Here is a 17,878-nt window from a genome sequence, read left to right as displayed (position 1 = left end):
AATTTACTTATTAACAATTGACAAGCTTTAAAAACTATAATAACCTAAATGAACAACAGTCTTTTCAGGTCAGTGTCCTCACCCTATATGGTCTACTAATACCTGGAGAACTTACAAATGTTTTTAGAGAGGAACCATATTGTTAATAGAGTTTTGTTAAAAGTTTTATTAAGATGTGTTGTTGGTGACTATACTGTATACAGGTGTTGGCCTGATTGGGGAGCTTAACATGGACATTGGAAAATAAGACCCATTTGAAATTGTTTAAGACCAACAGTTGTATATTTCAGCATATTTAAGACCTTTTACATTTTATTTTAGAAATGTTAGACATTAAGACTTTAAGACCACGCAGACACCCTGCAAATACAGTAAATCTATTCAAGATCAAGGTTGAATGTCTCCCTTAGGAGAAAAAAAAAGTACCCTGTTTTAGAAAAAAAAAGTTTATAGACACCCGCAAGACAACATATAACATACAGCACATTAAAAATCTAATGCTAAAATACATCCTAATATGAATACAGTTCCGTTAAAACAATAATTTAAAAATGTGCACCCACTGCCCTGTTATGCCATCCAATTTTATCTTATTCTTTTGACTGCCATACCCTACTTGCTCATTGAAAAAGGAACAAAACAATGTTTATATCTATTTTACTTGCATAGAGGGAACATATATCTTCTGCCAGAACTCATCATCTTATACTTCAAAAACAACACATGAGAAGAATCAGCAGATACCTTGTTGGCTTGTTGAATTATGCACAACTCAAATATGTCCTGTGGCGAAACAAGTGTCTCAATTCCCATAATTTTTCCTGCCACCGTCATCAAGTTATTTACTTAGCTTCTCATTTTTACTGTAAGACTTTCAAACCAAACAATAATTACACATCTTAAAATAGACTTTATTGCTGCTTTGTAAAAAGTTAGCATTATACTCCAACTCACCCCAAATAATCCTAGTCTTCTTAAAAAGTGTAAGCGCTGACGACTTGACACCTGAGAGTGTCAATTAAGCTCACAATCAATAATCACCCCTAAATATTTATATAAAGCAACCTGCTTAATATCTTTATCATAACCTACAACAGAGCTTCTATCGCCCACTAGAGCTGCACGATTCTGGCTAAAATGAGAATCACGATTTTTTTGCTTAAAATAAAGATCACGATTTTCTCAAGATTCTGTAGATGTAAAATAAAGCTTAATATGAGATTATTGTTTTTTTCTCAAATATGGTAAACAACAATATTAATATTATGTGTAGGTCTACTGGTTCCTATGAATAATTCCAATCTACATAAAATAATTCTGATGTTGAATTATGTTCAAGATACATGGTTGCAATTTGTCATTGACAACATTCACTGGTAAAATCAGCATTATATACACTAGAGTAGTTAAACTGACACTGTAAAAATGTATTTTCATGCAGAACTATCTTCTTTGAAAGAAAACATATCAAATGCTTGTCGCAATCATAACTCTGAAATGCGATATGATTTTTTAAAATGATGTGCACGCTTTCGGTTTAATTTTTACTGCTAAGTGCTGTTCATACTTCGAGCGCCGCTCTCAAACGATCACTCTGTGCCACAAACTGAATATTATTTACAACTTTATTACCTGTTATAATATACCTTTATAAATACAGTATGTGACTCTTTTAACATCATTTGGAGTTGTCCATGCCGCTGAGCAATGTGTGTGAAACAATGAAAAGACTCGTGCAGCCGCCTTTGCTTCTCTCCTGACCTTGAAAATATGATTGGCAGAATCATAGAAATGCTGGATTAAGATTGTCTAGGAGTTTGAATCAAGATCGCTAATCTTTTTTTTTTTGATGTATTGTGCAACTCTGATGCCAACTGACCTAGTGTCCATGATGACCTCCTCCATTTATTAACATTAATTTCCAAATAGTGGTCATCACACCAGCTGATAAACCATTTTACAGCCGCTCTTTATTCCATAATGCTGTCATCTTTTGTGAACAGGTGCAATAGTAGTGTCATCATAAATGAAAGAATATATTGATTTGTCTGCTGACTAACAAATCATTTGTATAAAGAGTGAACAAAAACTTACACACACACCCGAACTTATTGAGTATTTCAGTCTGCATAGTGTTTGTGTTCTCAGAAGAAATTCATGTGAAGATGAGCAGATGATGACATTCATGTTCAGGCGGACTATCCCTTTAACTGAAGCAGACTCTCAGTTCAATGACTGGTAATGTTTAAACTCCAGTCCACTGCTGCAAAAAGCTGTGCTTTGGTAGTGCTCATTACTGACTACACATTTGAATCTGCCTTTGGTATTCCATGTCTGCCCCCACGTCTCCCTCCCTCCTTCCCCCTTTCAGTCTCTGCCCTCTGGCCGATCTGGCAGAGGGGGAGATTTTAATTGTGGCTATAGAACTCTGCACGGTTCTTTGCCTGTGAGCGAGCCCTCACTTCAGTGAGTGAGAGCTTGCTTTAGTGATATTGGGTCCAGTCCATCCCTTCAGGCTGCTTTTAATGGCCCTCTCCTCTCTTTCATAGCCGGAGCTGAGATTGTTTTCCATGTGATGCCTGTTAATTCTGCTGCAGGGAAGGGCAACCGTATATCCATTCTCCTTTTCTGAACAAGAGATACATTTCTTCTTACTTTCCGTCTCCATTTTTCCTTTTCACAACACTCGTTTTTTTTTTTTACACTTAACTGAAAGTTAAGGTCAACATGCTACAGGATGCACATGGGCTGAGATGAGGCAAGTTGAGAATAAGGTAAGCCAATAATCATGGTGATAATCAAAAATGATAGTTACAATAATACAATAATAATGCTTAATTCACTCTAATTTAACACTGATATATTGTGCGCTAACATATGCAATTTTATCTGTGCACTGGAGAAGTATAGTAAAAAGCCTCCTTGGGCCATTGCAAATATACTGTCCACCTGATTTTCATCATCATGAGGGTCTGTGGATGTCTACGAAGACCACCTCAAGGTGAGTGTTAAACAAGTCCACTAGGTGGTACTGTCATGTACTGAACTCATCCACCAATAGATGAGCATAAGCTGACAGAGTGATAGAGAGACAGAGTGGAATGTGAAAAAATAAAACCTGAGCATGAAGAACAACATTACGGTGCCTTCTCAACTTGATCTGAATGTTAAAGTCAACATGTTACACTAACAAAAGCCATGCAGAGCAAGATGCTTGTGGTTAGCTGGCACCAAGAAACATGCTGATCTTCACACACAAAATATATAATAATACTAATAACATAAGAAGTCCACCAGACACAACAGGAAAACATCAGCTCTCCCTCTTTTTCCACATGGACTATTTCTCAATCCGTCGTTCTCTTCATCCCCTAGCCTCAGGACTGGGATGAACATGTTAATATGGGCTGCCCATGTTAGGACAGCTCAACTCTGAACCCTCATGTGTGTGATCTGCCTGTAGGCTCAGTCTGGTATGCAGGCCCACAGGAACTCAGCGGCCTTTATTACAGCGTGCCCTAAAACTCGCCCTTCAGAAACGTCCTCATCACCTGCCCTTGTGACTAATCTACCCTTGAGCAGCTCTGCAGGGCTGCCTCCTAGCCTAAACGCTTCATCAACCCAAAGACAGACGGAATAGCAATCAAACAACCAACTGCCTGGAGGGCGTCGAGGCCAGACAAAGGGCAAAGTGAAAACTGTGCCCTTTTCTCAACCGCTGCAAACACGGACTTGACTATTTTATCTTGACGCAGTTCCTCACAGAATGACACCGCAGGAAGCTTTTATTTAGAAGTGAACGGGGAGCAAGGACGAGGTATTTTGCTGTCAGGACGCGGGGGTGGGGGCAGAATGAGTGAAGCCATTATGACATGGCTGCCTCCTGCTTTAGGCAATGCTGCCCTTCAGGCACATTGCTGTGGAGATGAAATCTCTGACTGGACCCTTCAGAGCAGGCCCAGCCACGGACCCCTGGGCGAGTACCGACCCCTTTAGAAAAGTCATATTCACTTTGCTCTACATCAAGGGGTGTGTGCGTGCGCGAGTTTCTGTGCACGTGTTGGGGGAGGCAGCGCCAAAGGCAACGTTGAGTTGGATGTGAAAGACAGAAATGATGGGCTGAAAATGAAGAGAGAAGACGTCTACTTGCCTTCATTTTAGACATCGCAAGACCCAAACTCTCATACCTGTATCGCCAAACAGGCATCAGCTGTGTAATCAAGGTTTAGCTGTGTTTGCTGATCTGTTTTAGTCATGTTTTATGGGGGTGGATGAGGGTAATACATAGTGAAAGAGGTCGGCAGTGCATTCATAGAGCAGAAATAATGCTTTTATTTGGTTATTTATGCTCTCCATAAAGGGACATTTAGTGCCCTCTACTACAGCAGATTGCTGCAATGCAAGTGAAGAGAAGATCTAAGCCATGTGGCGGGTCATTAGAATGCAACCCCTACTGTTAATGTTGATAGTGGTAATGATCGCTTATGTGCAATATTGTGTGGCGTGTCTCTTATTGATAAACTGCCATGGGCAGCAGCATGTGAAGTCACAGTATTTATATACAACTGAAATGACACTTGCTTGATTTACTAAACTAGCACAAATAAAATTTGCCCAAGCAAAAAAAAAAAATCAGTGAGCATGTGACCGGTTGGGGCATTTGTTATGGTCATATATTTTTGATCTTGTGAGTGCAACAGTCTGTTCCCATGAAAAATAAATCTGTTCATTTCCCCCACAGAAACATTTACACAAAATTGTTAACAACCAACCATGGGCTCAGAGGCAATAGCTGATAGTATACACAGTCATATGTTACACTTACAAAATAAACATATTTATTCCAGGAAATGAACTGTGTTATTTATAAATACTGTTAACAACATGGTACCTATTAGAAAGTTGAGGCAAACAGAATTAGTGAATATAAATAAGGACAACTACCATGATGTTGTTATACTCCTAGACACTCATAAAAACACAAATACAGACATATTACACTTATGCCAGGCTCACACTACAGAAGTTGTCAGCCTGTCTTTCTTTAATTTCCCCATCAGGACAATAAAATGTTTTTTTTTTTTTACCTTGGTCAGTAGTGCATGTACAGTGGGGGAAATAGGTATTCAACACATCACCATTTTTCTCAGAAAACATATTCCTAAGAGAGCTGCTGATTTGAAATTTACAGCAGATGTTGATAGCAACCAAAGAAATGCATATATGAAAAGAAAACAAATCACTTTACAAATTATGTGTAATAAAATGAAATGACGCAAGAAAAAAAGTATTGAACACATGAAGGGAGGTGTAAAAAAGCAGAAAAAGCCCAGACAGCAGCTGAAATATCTCTATAGTTATTTAGCAGTAGTTATTCAGCAATTCTCTGCCTTTCATTAGTGTAAATTATTATTGGCTGCTTCATTCCAACATCTACATTAGCAGCATGATGAAGATGAAACCAGAGTTTAAATTTCAACAAGACAATGATGCAAAACACATGCAAGAAAACTCTCAAATGCTTTCAGAAAAAGAAAAATCAAGCTGTGGAATGGCCCAACCAATCACCCGACTTGAATGAAAAGAAAATTGAAAATAAATAGAAAATGCAAAATAAAGATCAGATTTGATAGACAAAACCCACTGAACCATTAAGCTTTTTACACTTTTTTTTTCTTTTCATGTGTATTTTTTTTAGTTATTAACATCTGGTAAAAATTTTAAGTAAACAGCATTCTTAGAAATATGTTTTTGCTGAGAAAAATGGTGACATGTTGAATACTTATTCCCAACACTGTATATGCACAGAACCGCTGGCTGTGGATAACAGGTAACAAAGTTGCTGCTATGAATAACAAATAACACAAACTGCTCTCTGCACATCAGCATTTTCAAGCTTGTTTGACAGCTGTGCAATTGTTAAGCATTGTTGCACCTCTGTAAAATATGTGCTGTAAATAAAAAAGCATATTAAAACTTGATGCATACTCCACCTTCAAATACAAATATCGAAATACACCATGGACTATTTTCTTTTGATATATCATATACATCGCATAATCTCACTACATCAATTTTGGGGCATATATATATATATATATATATATATATATATATATATATATATATATATATATATATATATATATATATATATATAATTTTTCTTCTGGAAAAAGTCTTATTTGTTTTATTTCGGCTTGATTAAAAGCAGTTTTTAATTTTTTAAAAACCATTTTTGGGACAAAATTATTAGCCCCTTTAAGCTATTTTATTTTTTTCAATAGTCTACAGAACAAACCATCGTTACACAATAACTTACCTAATTACTCTAACCTGCCTAGTTAACCACATTAACCTAGTTAAGCCTTTAAATGTCACTTTAAGCTGTATAGAAGAGTCTTGAAAAATATCTATTCAAATATTATTTACTGTCATCATGACAAAGTGAAAATAAATCAGTTATCAGAAATACGTTTTAAAACTATTATGATTAGAAATGTGCTGAAACAATCTTCCCTTCGTTAAATAGAAATTGGGGAAAAAAATAAACAATAAAAATTCAGGGGGCCTATATATATATATATATATATATATATATATATATATATATATATATAAATATAATTCACCTGTGATTCCCACTCCTAATCAGTTGGAAAGTGGAGATAAAGGTCTATTTTGTGGAAAAACATGACTGGCCAGAAGACATGTATTGGGAGATATACAACCATAAGAACAAAAATAATTGATGAGTGGGAAATCACCAATGTGAGAAAAAGTTGCACACTTGCTGACAAATAAAAACCATACTTGTTTAAACATCATTGATGATCTACTGAGCTGCTCCCTTTCCCAAATCATTTTTACAATACTCTGTACTGTGTGACACATGTAACGTGTAACACTTTTAAGATGTGCTTGAGAAAAAAATCTGGCATAATTTGTATTGTATAAAAACTTTGTGGTTGGTTTTATACTCAAATGTCTATACTACAGATGTGCAACACTAACTGACTAGACAGGAGTGCCCAAGCTTGATACTGAGTCCACTGTCCAGCAGAGATTAGCTCCAACCCCAATCAGACACACCTGAACCAGCTAATCAAGCTCTTAATAGTCATATTAAAAGCTTCCTGGTAGGTGTGTTGAGGCAAGTTAGCGCTAACCTTTGCAGGTCATCGGTCCTCCAGGATCAAGTTTGGGCACCCCTGGACTAGAAAGTACTGCTGTTACTATTTCTTAGACTCACACATACACTCTTTTTGAGCACATTTATGGTTCTTTATGACTATAATGTAACATATCTCATTTTCATCATTCCATTATTTATCAGACATATTATCAATACTCCATGTTTCTGAAAAACATCCTGCAATTCTTAGTGCTTCACGCAGGTGAAGTGGTCTTGACAAACAATCTGTAGGTGATACTCTTTTCCTCTCCATATGTACCATATAAGCAAATGTTTAGACTTGTCACAGCTTTTATAAACTGCTACTTTAATGATTTAAAGTTCTTCTTTTATCCTCACTTAAAAGTCGATTTGGATAAAAGTGTCTGCTAAATGAGTAAATGTAGAGGTGTATATATATATATTTCATGTTGTACATTTTATGGATTCATTTTTTTTTCCCACTGTCACTCATGGCAGATTCTGAGGAACACCCAAAAGTCCTTGCTCTGTTAAACATCAATTGGGAAATATTTGAAAAAAGAAAAAAAAATTCACAGGAGGGTGAATAATTTTGACTTCAACTCTGTATGTGTGTATGTGTATATACGTATAAATATAACATGCATATTACCCATATTACTTCAAAATGCTTTTTCAAACTGTTAAACTCTGTGATTTTTCCTTTCATTTATGAATATTGGGCACACAGTATTTCAAAGCCTCATTTGCAAAAATCTAGGGTAGTAGGAGGGTTCTCTCAATACTATTGGGCAGCTAACATGAGGGCTATGATGTTTAACCATAAGTGTAATTAAGTTGCTTACGATCAGTTAGAAATATATCCTAAGTGGGTACATTTTTAGTCTAGTTCAGTTGGTAACAATCCTTTAGCTGCTATTTTGTGGTCAAACACTCTATCATTGAAGATGGTGCAGTGCAAAAATATAATTGTTCTTAATTTATTAAAATTTAAAATCAAGTGAAAAGGCGTTAAAGGTTGAATATCCCTTCATTTATTTACCTTTTATCTTCAAAAATCATGATTTTGTGACTAGACAACTTGATAAAGTGTTTACTTTTTGAAGTGACAAAGGAGTGCGTTCAGTGAAGGAGTTTTATGTAGATGACAAACTGGCCACATTTGAATACTTATATAAACCTTTTGGCCTTTCACAGTCACACTTTTTTCATTATTTAGGTTCGTTATTTTATCAAACACAATTTTCCTTAGTCTCTCTTGATAATGGTCTATACAAGCTTTTGAGGCGGTGTCTAATGTTGAAACATTCGGTGACCAACTTTATATATCTGTTTGTTTCTCATGTGTCCTTCTCTAATGCACACAATAAAAATTCTTGGGAAAGGGAATCAGGAATTGACATCTCGTCCTCTACGAGGGAGGAGGGATTGAGATGTATTCACTCTTGCTCAATAAATGTAAGACTACAGCTCATACAATTTACAATTTAAAGTGATGCATATATTACATAAATGCATAAAGAAAAAACTTATTAAGCTGTATCCCCTTCTATCTCTCCTTTGAGTGATGGATGCAAAGGCATGGTTGAGACCTATGGTCATATATTCTGGTCCTCTCCAGAAGTATCTGAAGTTTGGAAAAGTATCTTCGGACTTTATTCCCAGGCTTTTGGAATGAGCATCAATACAGATGTAGAATTAGCAGGACTTAGATGTTCAGAACAGGCTCTAACTTGGCCTCAACATTAACAACTCTCTCTTATGTTTGGCATGGTGCTGGCCATGAGAGTGATTCTGATGTTGAAATCGATGAAACCTCCAAGCTTTTTTAAAATGGTTTCTGTCCTCAAGCTGAAAAGGTTAAGTTTCTCTATATTTGGAAGATGTATGATAAAATATGGGGTGCCTTCTTTAGATGTATATTTTAACGATGTCTCCTAATGATTTTTTTTTTTTTTTTGTAATAATTTTTTTCTCCTTCCTCCTCTACTGCGATTTTTTTGATGGTACAGCATAATTGCTGTATTGTTTGTTAGTGTTTTGGTGCATATTCTAAGTGTTAATAGTAATTTAATTAACATGTATACACAATGTACACTATTATGTGTTATGTTTTCATAAAAAGTAAAAAAAAAAACATATTTGGAATCTTGAATCTTTAATTTCCAGAAATTAGTTTTTATCAGGCTTAAAGAATTCCTTTCTAAATGTTTTGTGAAAAGAAACAGCTTTCATTTCAGGAGCTGACAAGCTTTAATCTACTTGGCACTGGTCCACATGAACCTTAGTGTGGAGGTCCATATAAATAGGGGGCCTGAGGGTCTTACCTCTGCACCTGCTGAGGCCCCAGGAGAGTCGAGCTTGCGTTTCTTGCGGGGTCCAATGGCGGCAAGGGCTGTGAGGTTGGCATCCCGCTGTCTCATCTGGGCGAGTTCCTGCTGCTGCATCTGAATGGCAAGAACATTCAATCAATATTAATTGCTTGAACGCTACATCAACCCAATACCCGCAATTCATACATACATACTGAAGATCTGCAAATAACAAGTTCCCAAATAAGAATAACTGTATATCACATTCTCTTACTTGAATTCTCATTTTCAAATATTTGTGTGCGATGTATTTTACATTCATTCCAAACTGCCCTGAAGAGCTCTATAGAGCAAATGAAGCTTCCAACATCACGCACAGCTTCAATGCAGCAAATAACTCTGAGCTTTCGCCGTATCTGGGTGCTTAATTCAATTTCTTTCCACGAGGGAACGAGGGAGAAAGTGAGTGAGTGTTTGAGAATGAGAGAGCGAGCGGTTTTCAAAAAGCACAGCCCGCAGGTAAAGTCATCTCACCCTAGCAGGCAGTGACAGAGCCAGCCATGCCGGGAGGGGTGGATGAGGAGGGGGGCTGCGCGTCCTCTGTTTCCCCGCTCCGAGTGAATGCTGCCGGGCACAGAAAGCAGAGAGAGTCCTCACCTCTCCTCACCCTGACACTCACACCACTGCGGCCATGAACTCACACAAAAAAACACTAGCAGCAAGAACGGCTTTGTGTGTCATCGACGGCCCCATTGGAAAGTGTATTTACTTAGCCGCTGGACATATGAAGCGGGGGATATGTGGGAGTCAAATATTGCAGGTGGGGTACAGGAGGGATGACGTTTAAAAAAGAGATTCCCAAATAAAAGGACCTAGAAATAGTTTAGATGTGAGATAAGCATTCTTCAGTGTTGTGGTGGTAAATAAGCGAAACAGCTTTTGGATGGTGCAAATTTAGAGTGGGGCTTGAATTAGAAATTGATTGTTTTATCGGATCACGATAATTTGCATGTGACTGACAGGCTGTCCATAAATGAATTATATATTTGTAATGTTAAGAGATGTAAAAGTTGCTGTATGCAAGTTTTTTGACACTTTTAAAGCATAAAAATACCATCATATGTTTGCAGATATTTAAGAAACATGCTAAGTGAACATTCTTTTTTTATCTGAAAAACAATGCAGAAGTCAGATCTTCTGCTTTGAAAATGTGCGTTACGTGCCAGAACGTCTGTCTTTGCTTTGTTTCTTTTAACTTTTACAACTTTAAATTATATTTCAGCACCCTGAGTTGCCTTGTTGGAAAACAGCTTATTTCATTAATTCATTCATAAAGTTTTTAAATCATGCCCGTGACCAAAATGCGACCTCCAGTGGACAGTAGCAGACTCCAAAATGAGAGACAGATTCAGAGTTCCACATGAGGTTATTAATTAACAAATAACATATACACATTATAAACGTAAACATTTGTTGAGTAGGTTACATTGTAACTGCTTATCCTAACAACACGCTACGTGATGAGATTTGCAGTGATGAGAAATTTGGCTGTTTGCACCAGACGAAACATGACAGAAATTAAAATACAGCCATTCAGAAGCACAGAGTATGCCTTTACTTGCGAAATAGTTTATAATCGAATTAATACATATAAAACCTCTTTAACATTATAAATATAGATGCTGAATCACTGATGCTGTGTGTCTTGGTTTGCATTATTTCGTAGTTACTTCACATTCTTACAGTTTTTTTTGGCTATATTTTGTTGTAATTCCTTGTTATATTCTGTTGTGTTTTCGTTATTTTGTGATGTAATATTAGGGATTGTTTCTGTATTTTCATTTTAAATATTTGAGTTGTATAATTTATAATTGTTTATTTTTCAAATGTTCTTGCTGTGAGATAATATGGGAGATCATGTGATCCAGAAGTGTACAAAAAGGAGCAACTCATTGTGATGAACACCGTCTGATAAAAAATGTTTTCTTTGAGCAGGTAAAGTTAATGGTAAAGTTAATTTATCTGACTGCTTCTATTATAGGACAACACTGTATTACAAATACATATAAAATGTATTTTAAAATGATACATTTTTATACAAGAACTAATGTGCTGAGAAGTAAAATATAAAATTGTGTATGAAAAGCATTGTCAATGTACCATGAAGCATCGAGATATCAAATTGAACAGAATCGAACTGTGAGACCAGTGTAGGTTCACATCTCTATTATACTCATTATTTTTTAACTACTATTTTTTATTTTTTAATCTTTAATCATGCGATAGCACAGAGTTAGAGCTCCTTCTTAACTTCACACAGAAATAGCAACAGGTGTGGCATGACATCACATTGTTGAAGAGACGCCATTGGTTAAATGCAGTCTAAGTAGAACACGGAAGCAGCTTAAAGAAGAAAGTGCGAGAATGTCTGCAGTCTGGAGGTGTTATAAAGTTGATGATGCCAACATTGCAATAGCAAACTGTGAGATGTGTAAACTTGGGATTGCCTGCCGGGTATTTTAAGTTGAGGTGCTTTTTACTTTTATATTAGATTTTTTATATTTACTGTTGCACAAAAGTCCATAAGCGAAGAATTGATGTTATTTATTACTTGATTGTTTAAGTTACCTCACAGAAGTGATCTGTTTGTTAATGGAAGTGTTCAATGTTAAAATAAGGTTAATTAGATAAAAAATAGGGAACATCCTGGATCTGTTTATTTGCTCAATTTCTTTTAATGTATTATAGAATCAAATTGGGTATAGGTATTGGCAGATACTTAAAATCAAATGACTCTGACTCAAGGGCAAAAAAAAACTGATTGGGACATCCCTACATTTTATTATTTATATAAATGACACCCATATCTATGGTGTGTTCAGTTAATAGAAACACTTTTCTGGCTTGGTGTGGATTGCCTTGTAGATGAATCTCTATGGGAATGTGAAGCCAAACATCTGTATTGCACAAATGACGTAAATCAGTCACAGAGTAAAACACTTTTAGCACGCATGTGCATTACTTTTGATTGACTGAATTTCTCACTTGCTCTGCTAGAAATAAATTGTCCAAATTATAGCGCCGCCTGCCCGTCCCTCCTTTTGCAAAAAAAAAAAAAAAAAACCTAAATAACATAATAAAGAGGGGGGGAACTGACAAAGCGCTAATTCAAGGCAACGTTTACATGCTAATTAAGTCAGGGTTATGCTAATCGGAAGGGAAGTTGTGCACATTGCATGCACACGCATGGATGCCCCGGAGAGAGCGAGCTGACACGTAAACACGGCCCGCGCGACTGCTGCATGTCAGTGATCTGGTGCACTGAACTTTCACCTGACCCTCGCAGACACGGTGAATGAGCCTGAGGACACACACAAAAAAGAGACATGGACGGCCTAGTGAGCGAATCTATTTGAAGTAATGAGAGGTAAGGAGGATCCGAATGGACAATGCCGCACTAAATGGAAGGTTCTGGGAGGACAGGCACTGTTTGGTGTCGCTGCTGATCTTCTGTTTGCTGCCTGCAGCTACAGCACTGACTTCCGCTCATATTCGATTATTTGATGAGGAGTGAAAAGGGAACCCAGTTACGCCATCTGTAATCCAGAGTGCTGTGGCTCCACATAATCACTGTTTAATGACTGACCTCAATCACAAAACCTGCTGCTCAACTTTACCACGGCTGTTCGCCACTGTGAATACTGATCAAGGATTCTCCACTTGCCGCATTAACATCAAAAGTCAAGTGTTCGGGAGAAAAATACTGCAAAAAAAACAAAGGTTTTTGTGTAGTATATGTTGTGTACTGCCTGTGTTTAAGACATGTGAAGCATGCAATAATGATAGCATCTCTATCACATAATAAATGTAAATGTTAGTGCAGTTAACACTCTGAAACTACAGCTCAAGAGTGCTAAGAAATGAACGATTAAAGTTCAGAAGTGGGACTACTTGTTTCAAACACCAATGGCAGAAAGGGTAAGATTTACAGAGCAATGATGTGTACTCACTTTACATTTAAATGATTATTATTGGGATTATTTTTAATCAAACAGCACAAATAATGATAATAATAATAATAATCATAATATTAATATTAATAATACCTTACATTTAAATATTGTTTTTAAAAATTGCGCAGCATTTTCACACAATGCAAACAATTTACAAAACACTCAGCAACAACACTTGCAACACATTAGAACACGGAAATGTTTCAAGTGGACTCAAAAACATTGGACCCATGACTATTGCTTGGTGAAGTTGTAGGTGCTCTTTGAAAGGTAAGTTTTTTTGTTTATTTATTTTAACATCTTGATTTTCTTGTCTTTTTTATTTTATTAGTCTGAATAACCATAACGTAAATAGCCGGCTCTGTCACGTTTTAAGGTCCTCTTGATATATTTTCGTTGTGTTCAGTGCTATTTGAAAGTGTTGTAAGAAAATGCTGTGTTTTTTCATAAATTGTTTGTGTTATGAGAAAATGCTGCGCGTTTTCGGAAATTGTGTTGTGAGAAAATGCAGTGTGTTTTCATAAATTGTTTGCGTTGTGAGAAAATGCAGCATGTTTATTAAAAATATGGATACCTTGTGAGGATTTGTAGCACGTGTGCTGTCAAACTGATGAAGATCTTTTCTTAATTTGCTGGCATTTTTTGTAATTGTGTTTACTCTTAAATTGCAGCATGTTAAGCTCTCTTGGCCACCGTAAAAATTACATTAAAAACAGTAAAATTGTGAAATACTTCAATTAAAAATAAGTGATGTCTATCTGAATATATTTAATGAATTTAATGTAATATAGTGACTTTCAAGAATAATTCATGAACACAAAATTTAAAACTGCAGCGATTACTTACAGTAGAAATCGTTCATAATGCAAGAAATCACTCTCAGTGCTGATCAACTGCATCCTTTCTGAATCAAAGTTAATAACTATAAAATAAAAGTAGATCTGTTTTTGGTATACCGTCTATGTAACATTCAGGCAATGTTGATGTGCTCTAGCCCTAACGGCCAAGTTTAGAAACGACCAGTTTGGTCGAAAATGCCATTTTCTCCCAATAGCCTCTACCTGTCTGTTGGAGAGACGGAGAGACAGGAGGCTGCGAAGAGCGAAATGCTTGTAGTCTATAATCATTTACAAAGGTCAGGCTTTAGAGAGAGAAAGGCAGAGACGGTGAGCCTGCCAGCGCTGCTCTCCATCTCTATTGATCCCTATCTGCAGTTCGGCCCACCAGAATGACTCGCCTGAGAGAAACACCTCAATAACCGCACAGCTTCAATTAGGGCTGCTGGAAGAAGTCAAGGACGTGAGAAAACATGAACACGACTCCTGATCCTAATGCTGGCATGATACGGGAGTCTTTGATATGCTGAATATCAGCTGCAGAGTGTTTTTTTCTTCAGTAAGTGAGTGGCAGTTCTCGGCTCAGGGGGGTTCGGAGGATCTATCACCTTCCAGAACTCCTTATTAACAAGGTGAAGCACGCGCCGTAAACGCTTTATAATGAGCCAAAAACCCAAAACAAGAGCAGAGCAAGTTTCCAAAGACGGTTTTCACATCCCACCAGCATCAGAGTACGCATTTAACTGCTGTTTATGAAAATCTTGGCCGCTCAATGAGGTTGTCGATTGGGTGATCAGCAACATGTTGAAATCAATCGATTTAATCTGCACAGTTAAAAATAAAATGTAAAGTCATAATAACTGACAAAAAAGCTATTACACAGCCATAACAAATATTGTATCAGAAAAATTAAAAAGTATATTTAGCAAAAAATAAAGATAGAAATGATAGCAAAAAAATTGGCAACATTTAATGAAGTGCAAGATTTATATTTCTTCTGACATATGCACATAGTATGCATATTATATATGTGCATTACAGTGTTGGGAAGTACGTTACAAAGTAATGCATTACAATATTGTGTTACTCACCCAAAAAAGTAACTGATTTCGTTACTTAGTTACTTTTTTTGAAAAGTAATGTGTTACAGTTCTTTTAAGTTAGTTTTGAGTTCTTTTCATACCTTCCTGAGGTTTGATCTCTAACAGAACTTGCAGGGTATTTTTCTTTTTTAAAATAGAGGAGCTCTGCATTTAACAACAGACTGTATAACCAACACCTTCATTTACCTTTAAAAAAATATTAAATAAAAATAGAATAACGTTACCTTCAGAGAACTTCCTGATGCTATACAGAACATGCCGTAAATACAGATTAATGAAATTTAAAAGCAATGTATTTGCTAGTTTTGTATTTTTGTCTAATTAGTTTAGTAAAATCACCGTCAATTGAGAGAATCCCATTTTCTTCCATGTTTAAAAAAATGAGAATACTGCCATCAAAGAAATTTAAGGCTCTGCCATCTTGGTTTTTGTCCGTTCCCACGTGGGCTAAGGCTCTCACTGAGTGAAAACATGATTACACTAATATTATTACAGCAAACTATTTTTAAAAGTGCAGTAATTAATCTAAAAAAGCAACTCGCATTACATTTTTTTTAAAAAAGTAACTCTAATATTACTACTTTTTATTTTATAACAAATTTTTATTCGTTACTCAGAAAAGTTATACTATTACGTTACTCGCTAAAAATGGTTTATTAGCTTGTTTATGAAAAACAAACTATTTGTTTTTAGCTTAACACTAGAACTACTGAGGCAGTCATTTTGACCGTTTTTAATTGTTGAAATTTATTAACTTTGTTGAAATAAAACAGATATATCTATAATACCATGACTTTCCTAAACACGTGTATATTCCTTTCTAACATAGTTATTTTATTAAAATTACAAAACATAAAAAGAGTTATGAGCTAAATTGAACTGAATTAAACTAAACGTCAACTATGACAACAGAACTGATTTTACTAGAACTTAATTTATGTTAATATGAAGTTGTTCCTTGCCACTGTTGCCACTGTTGGTACTTGTGGAGCTGCGCATTAATGGATTTGCTCTACAGTGTTTGGACTTACAGCAGTGAAATTTAAACCACACTGAACTGAACTAAATTGATCTTTACCCTCTGAAAACTGGACTGACACTGTTTCAATTTACTAGAACGTCTATGTTAAGCTGCTTTGACACAATCGATATTGTAAAAGCGCTATAAGAAAAAAAAACGAATTAAATTGAATCTGCTTGACACAATCTACATTGTAAAAGGCACTTTAGAAATAAAGATCAATTGTTCTACCTAAAACTAGCATAGATGTCAAAATGACCTTGCATATTAATGTCTGCAATTTTTTCCTTTGACTTTAAATATGCATGTCTCCGTTGCCTAGCAACTTCCTGCTAACAAAAACATAACTTTCTGTTGGCAAAAACAGCTTTGAAAAAGCCTTCTCCTCAGCTCTCTGTGAAAGTGAGGCGCGAATATTGTGGTAACCCAACTATACATTTATAGGCTGTACAACCAAAAAGATTGTATTCATAGGGTGATTACGTAGTTAAATTTGATGACAGACATTCAAAGCTTAAATTTAATACCTCAAAAGAAGCTTTGTATGTAAATATGGTGTAAAAATATGACGTCTAAAATGAGAACCATCAGAATGACCGCTATGTTAATTCTAGTAGTTATGGAATTCTGCTAGTTCCAGTGTTTATTTCAACAAAATAAATTACTCAAAATCTGAAATTTGATGTATATGAAGAATTTTTATCAGATTTCTAATTTAAAGTAATGTCTTCTAATTTAAAGTAATTAAGAATTTATATTAAAAGCCTTTGTAGGAATAAGTGGTTTAGTGGTAAGACACATGCTCTCCAGTGCTTACGGCAACCTGAGTTCAATTCCCGACCTTCCCCTCTCTCTGCTACCTATGCTTTCCTGTCAATACTCTCTACTGTCCTATGCATTAAAGGTGAAAATCCCCAAAAAATAATTATAAGAAAAAAATTAAAAATCTTGAAAGATAAATATAGGCTATAATTAACAATTATAATGTTATACATATAGAAAAAAACAACAAAATGACAACATTTAATCTGCAAAAGACATAACAGCAAAAATGTATATTTAAATGTATGCATATTTATATTTATTTATTTTGCACATTTTAAATTACACAATTCCGCTATAAATTGCATATTAATAGAATATTCTTGAATAATATATGGTTTGCATTTAACATATTATGAACAAATTTCACTGCCCTGTCTATGTGAAATAATCATCTGAACTATGTGCCCAACCGAAATCCCTTATTTAAAATAAGAGACATCCCTTCACCCCTGTCCCACTCCAGTTTCTTATTTCAGCAATATTATGGTGAAAAGACAGAAGAAAAGGAGGAGGAGGAGGCAGCTGTCTAGGCTTTCAGACAGGTCTTCAACAACTGTCATTCTGCTTTGAGGTGAACCATGTAAATAAATATACAGAACTGCGGCGTTCAGC

The 17,878-nt window shown here is 35.8% G+C and overlaps 1 protein-coding gene across 2 annotated transcripts in view; it reads right to left on the bottom strand.

The window, feature by feature from the left end:
• si:dkey-219c3.2 overlaps positions 1-17,878 on the bottom strand; it is an 85,572-nt gene that overhangs the window by 22,055 nt on the left and 45,639 nt on the right. For both annotated transcript variants that reach the window (XM_005163068.6, XM_017354184.4), the window contains exon 13: positions 9,484-9,603. In XM_005163068.6, coding sequence (XP_005163125.3) covers positions 9,484-9,603 — 120 coding nt within the window. The remainder of the gene's footprint in view (positions 1-9,483; positions 9,604-17,878) is intronic.

The sequence above is a fragment of the Danio rerio genome, chromosome 25, assembly GCF_049306965.1.
Source record: "Danio rerio strain Tuebingen ecotype United States chromosome 25, GRCz12tu, whole genome shotgun sequence".
NCBI lineage: Eukaryota > Metazoa > Chordata > Actinopteri > Cypriniformes > Danionidae > Danio > Danio rerio.
The sequence above is the reverse complement of the archived record's forward strand: the minus strand, read 5'-3'. Positions and strand labels throughout refer to the sequence as shown.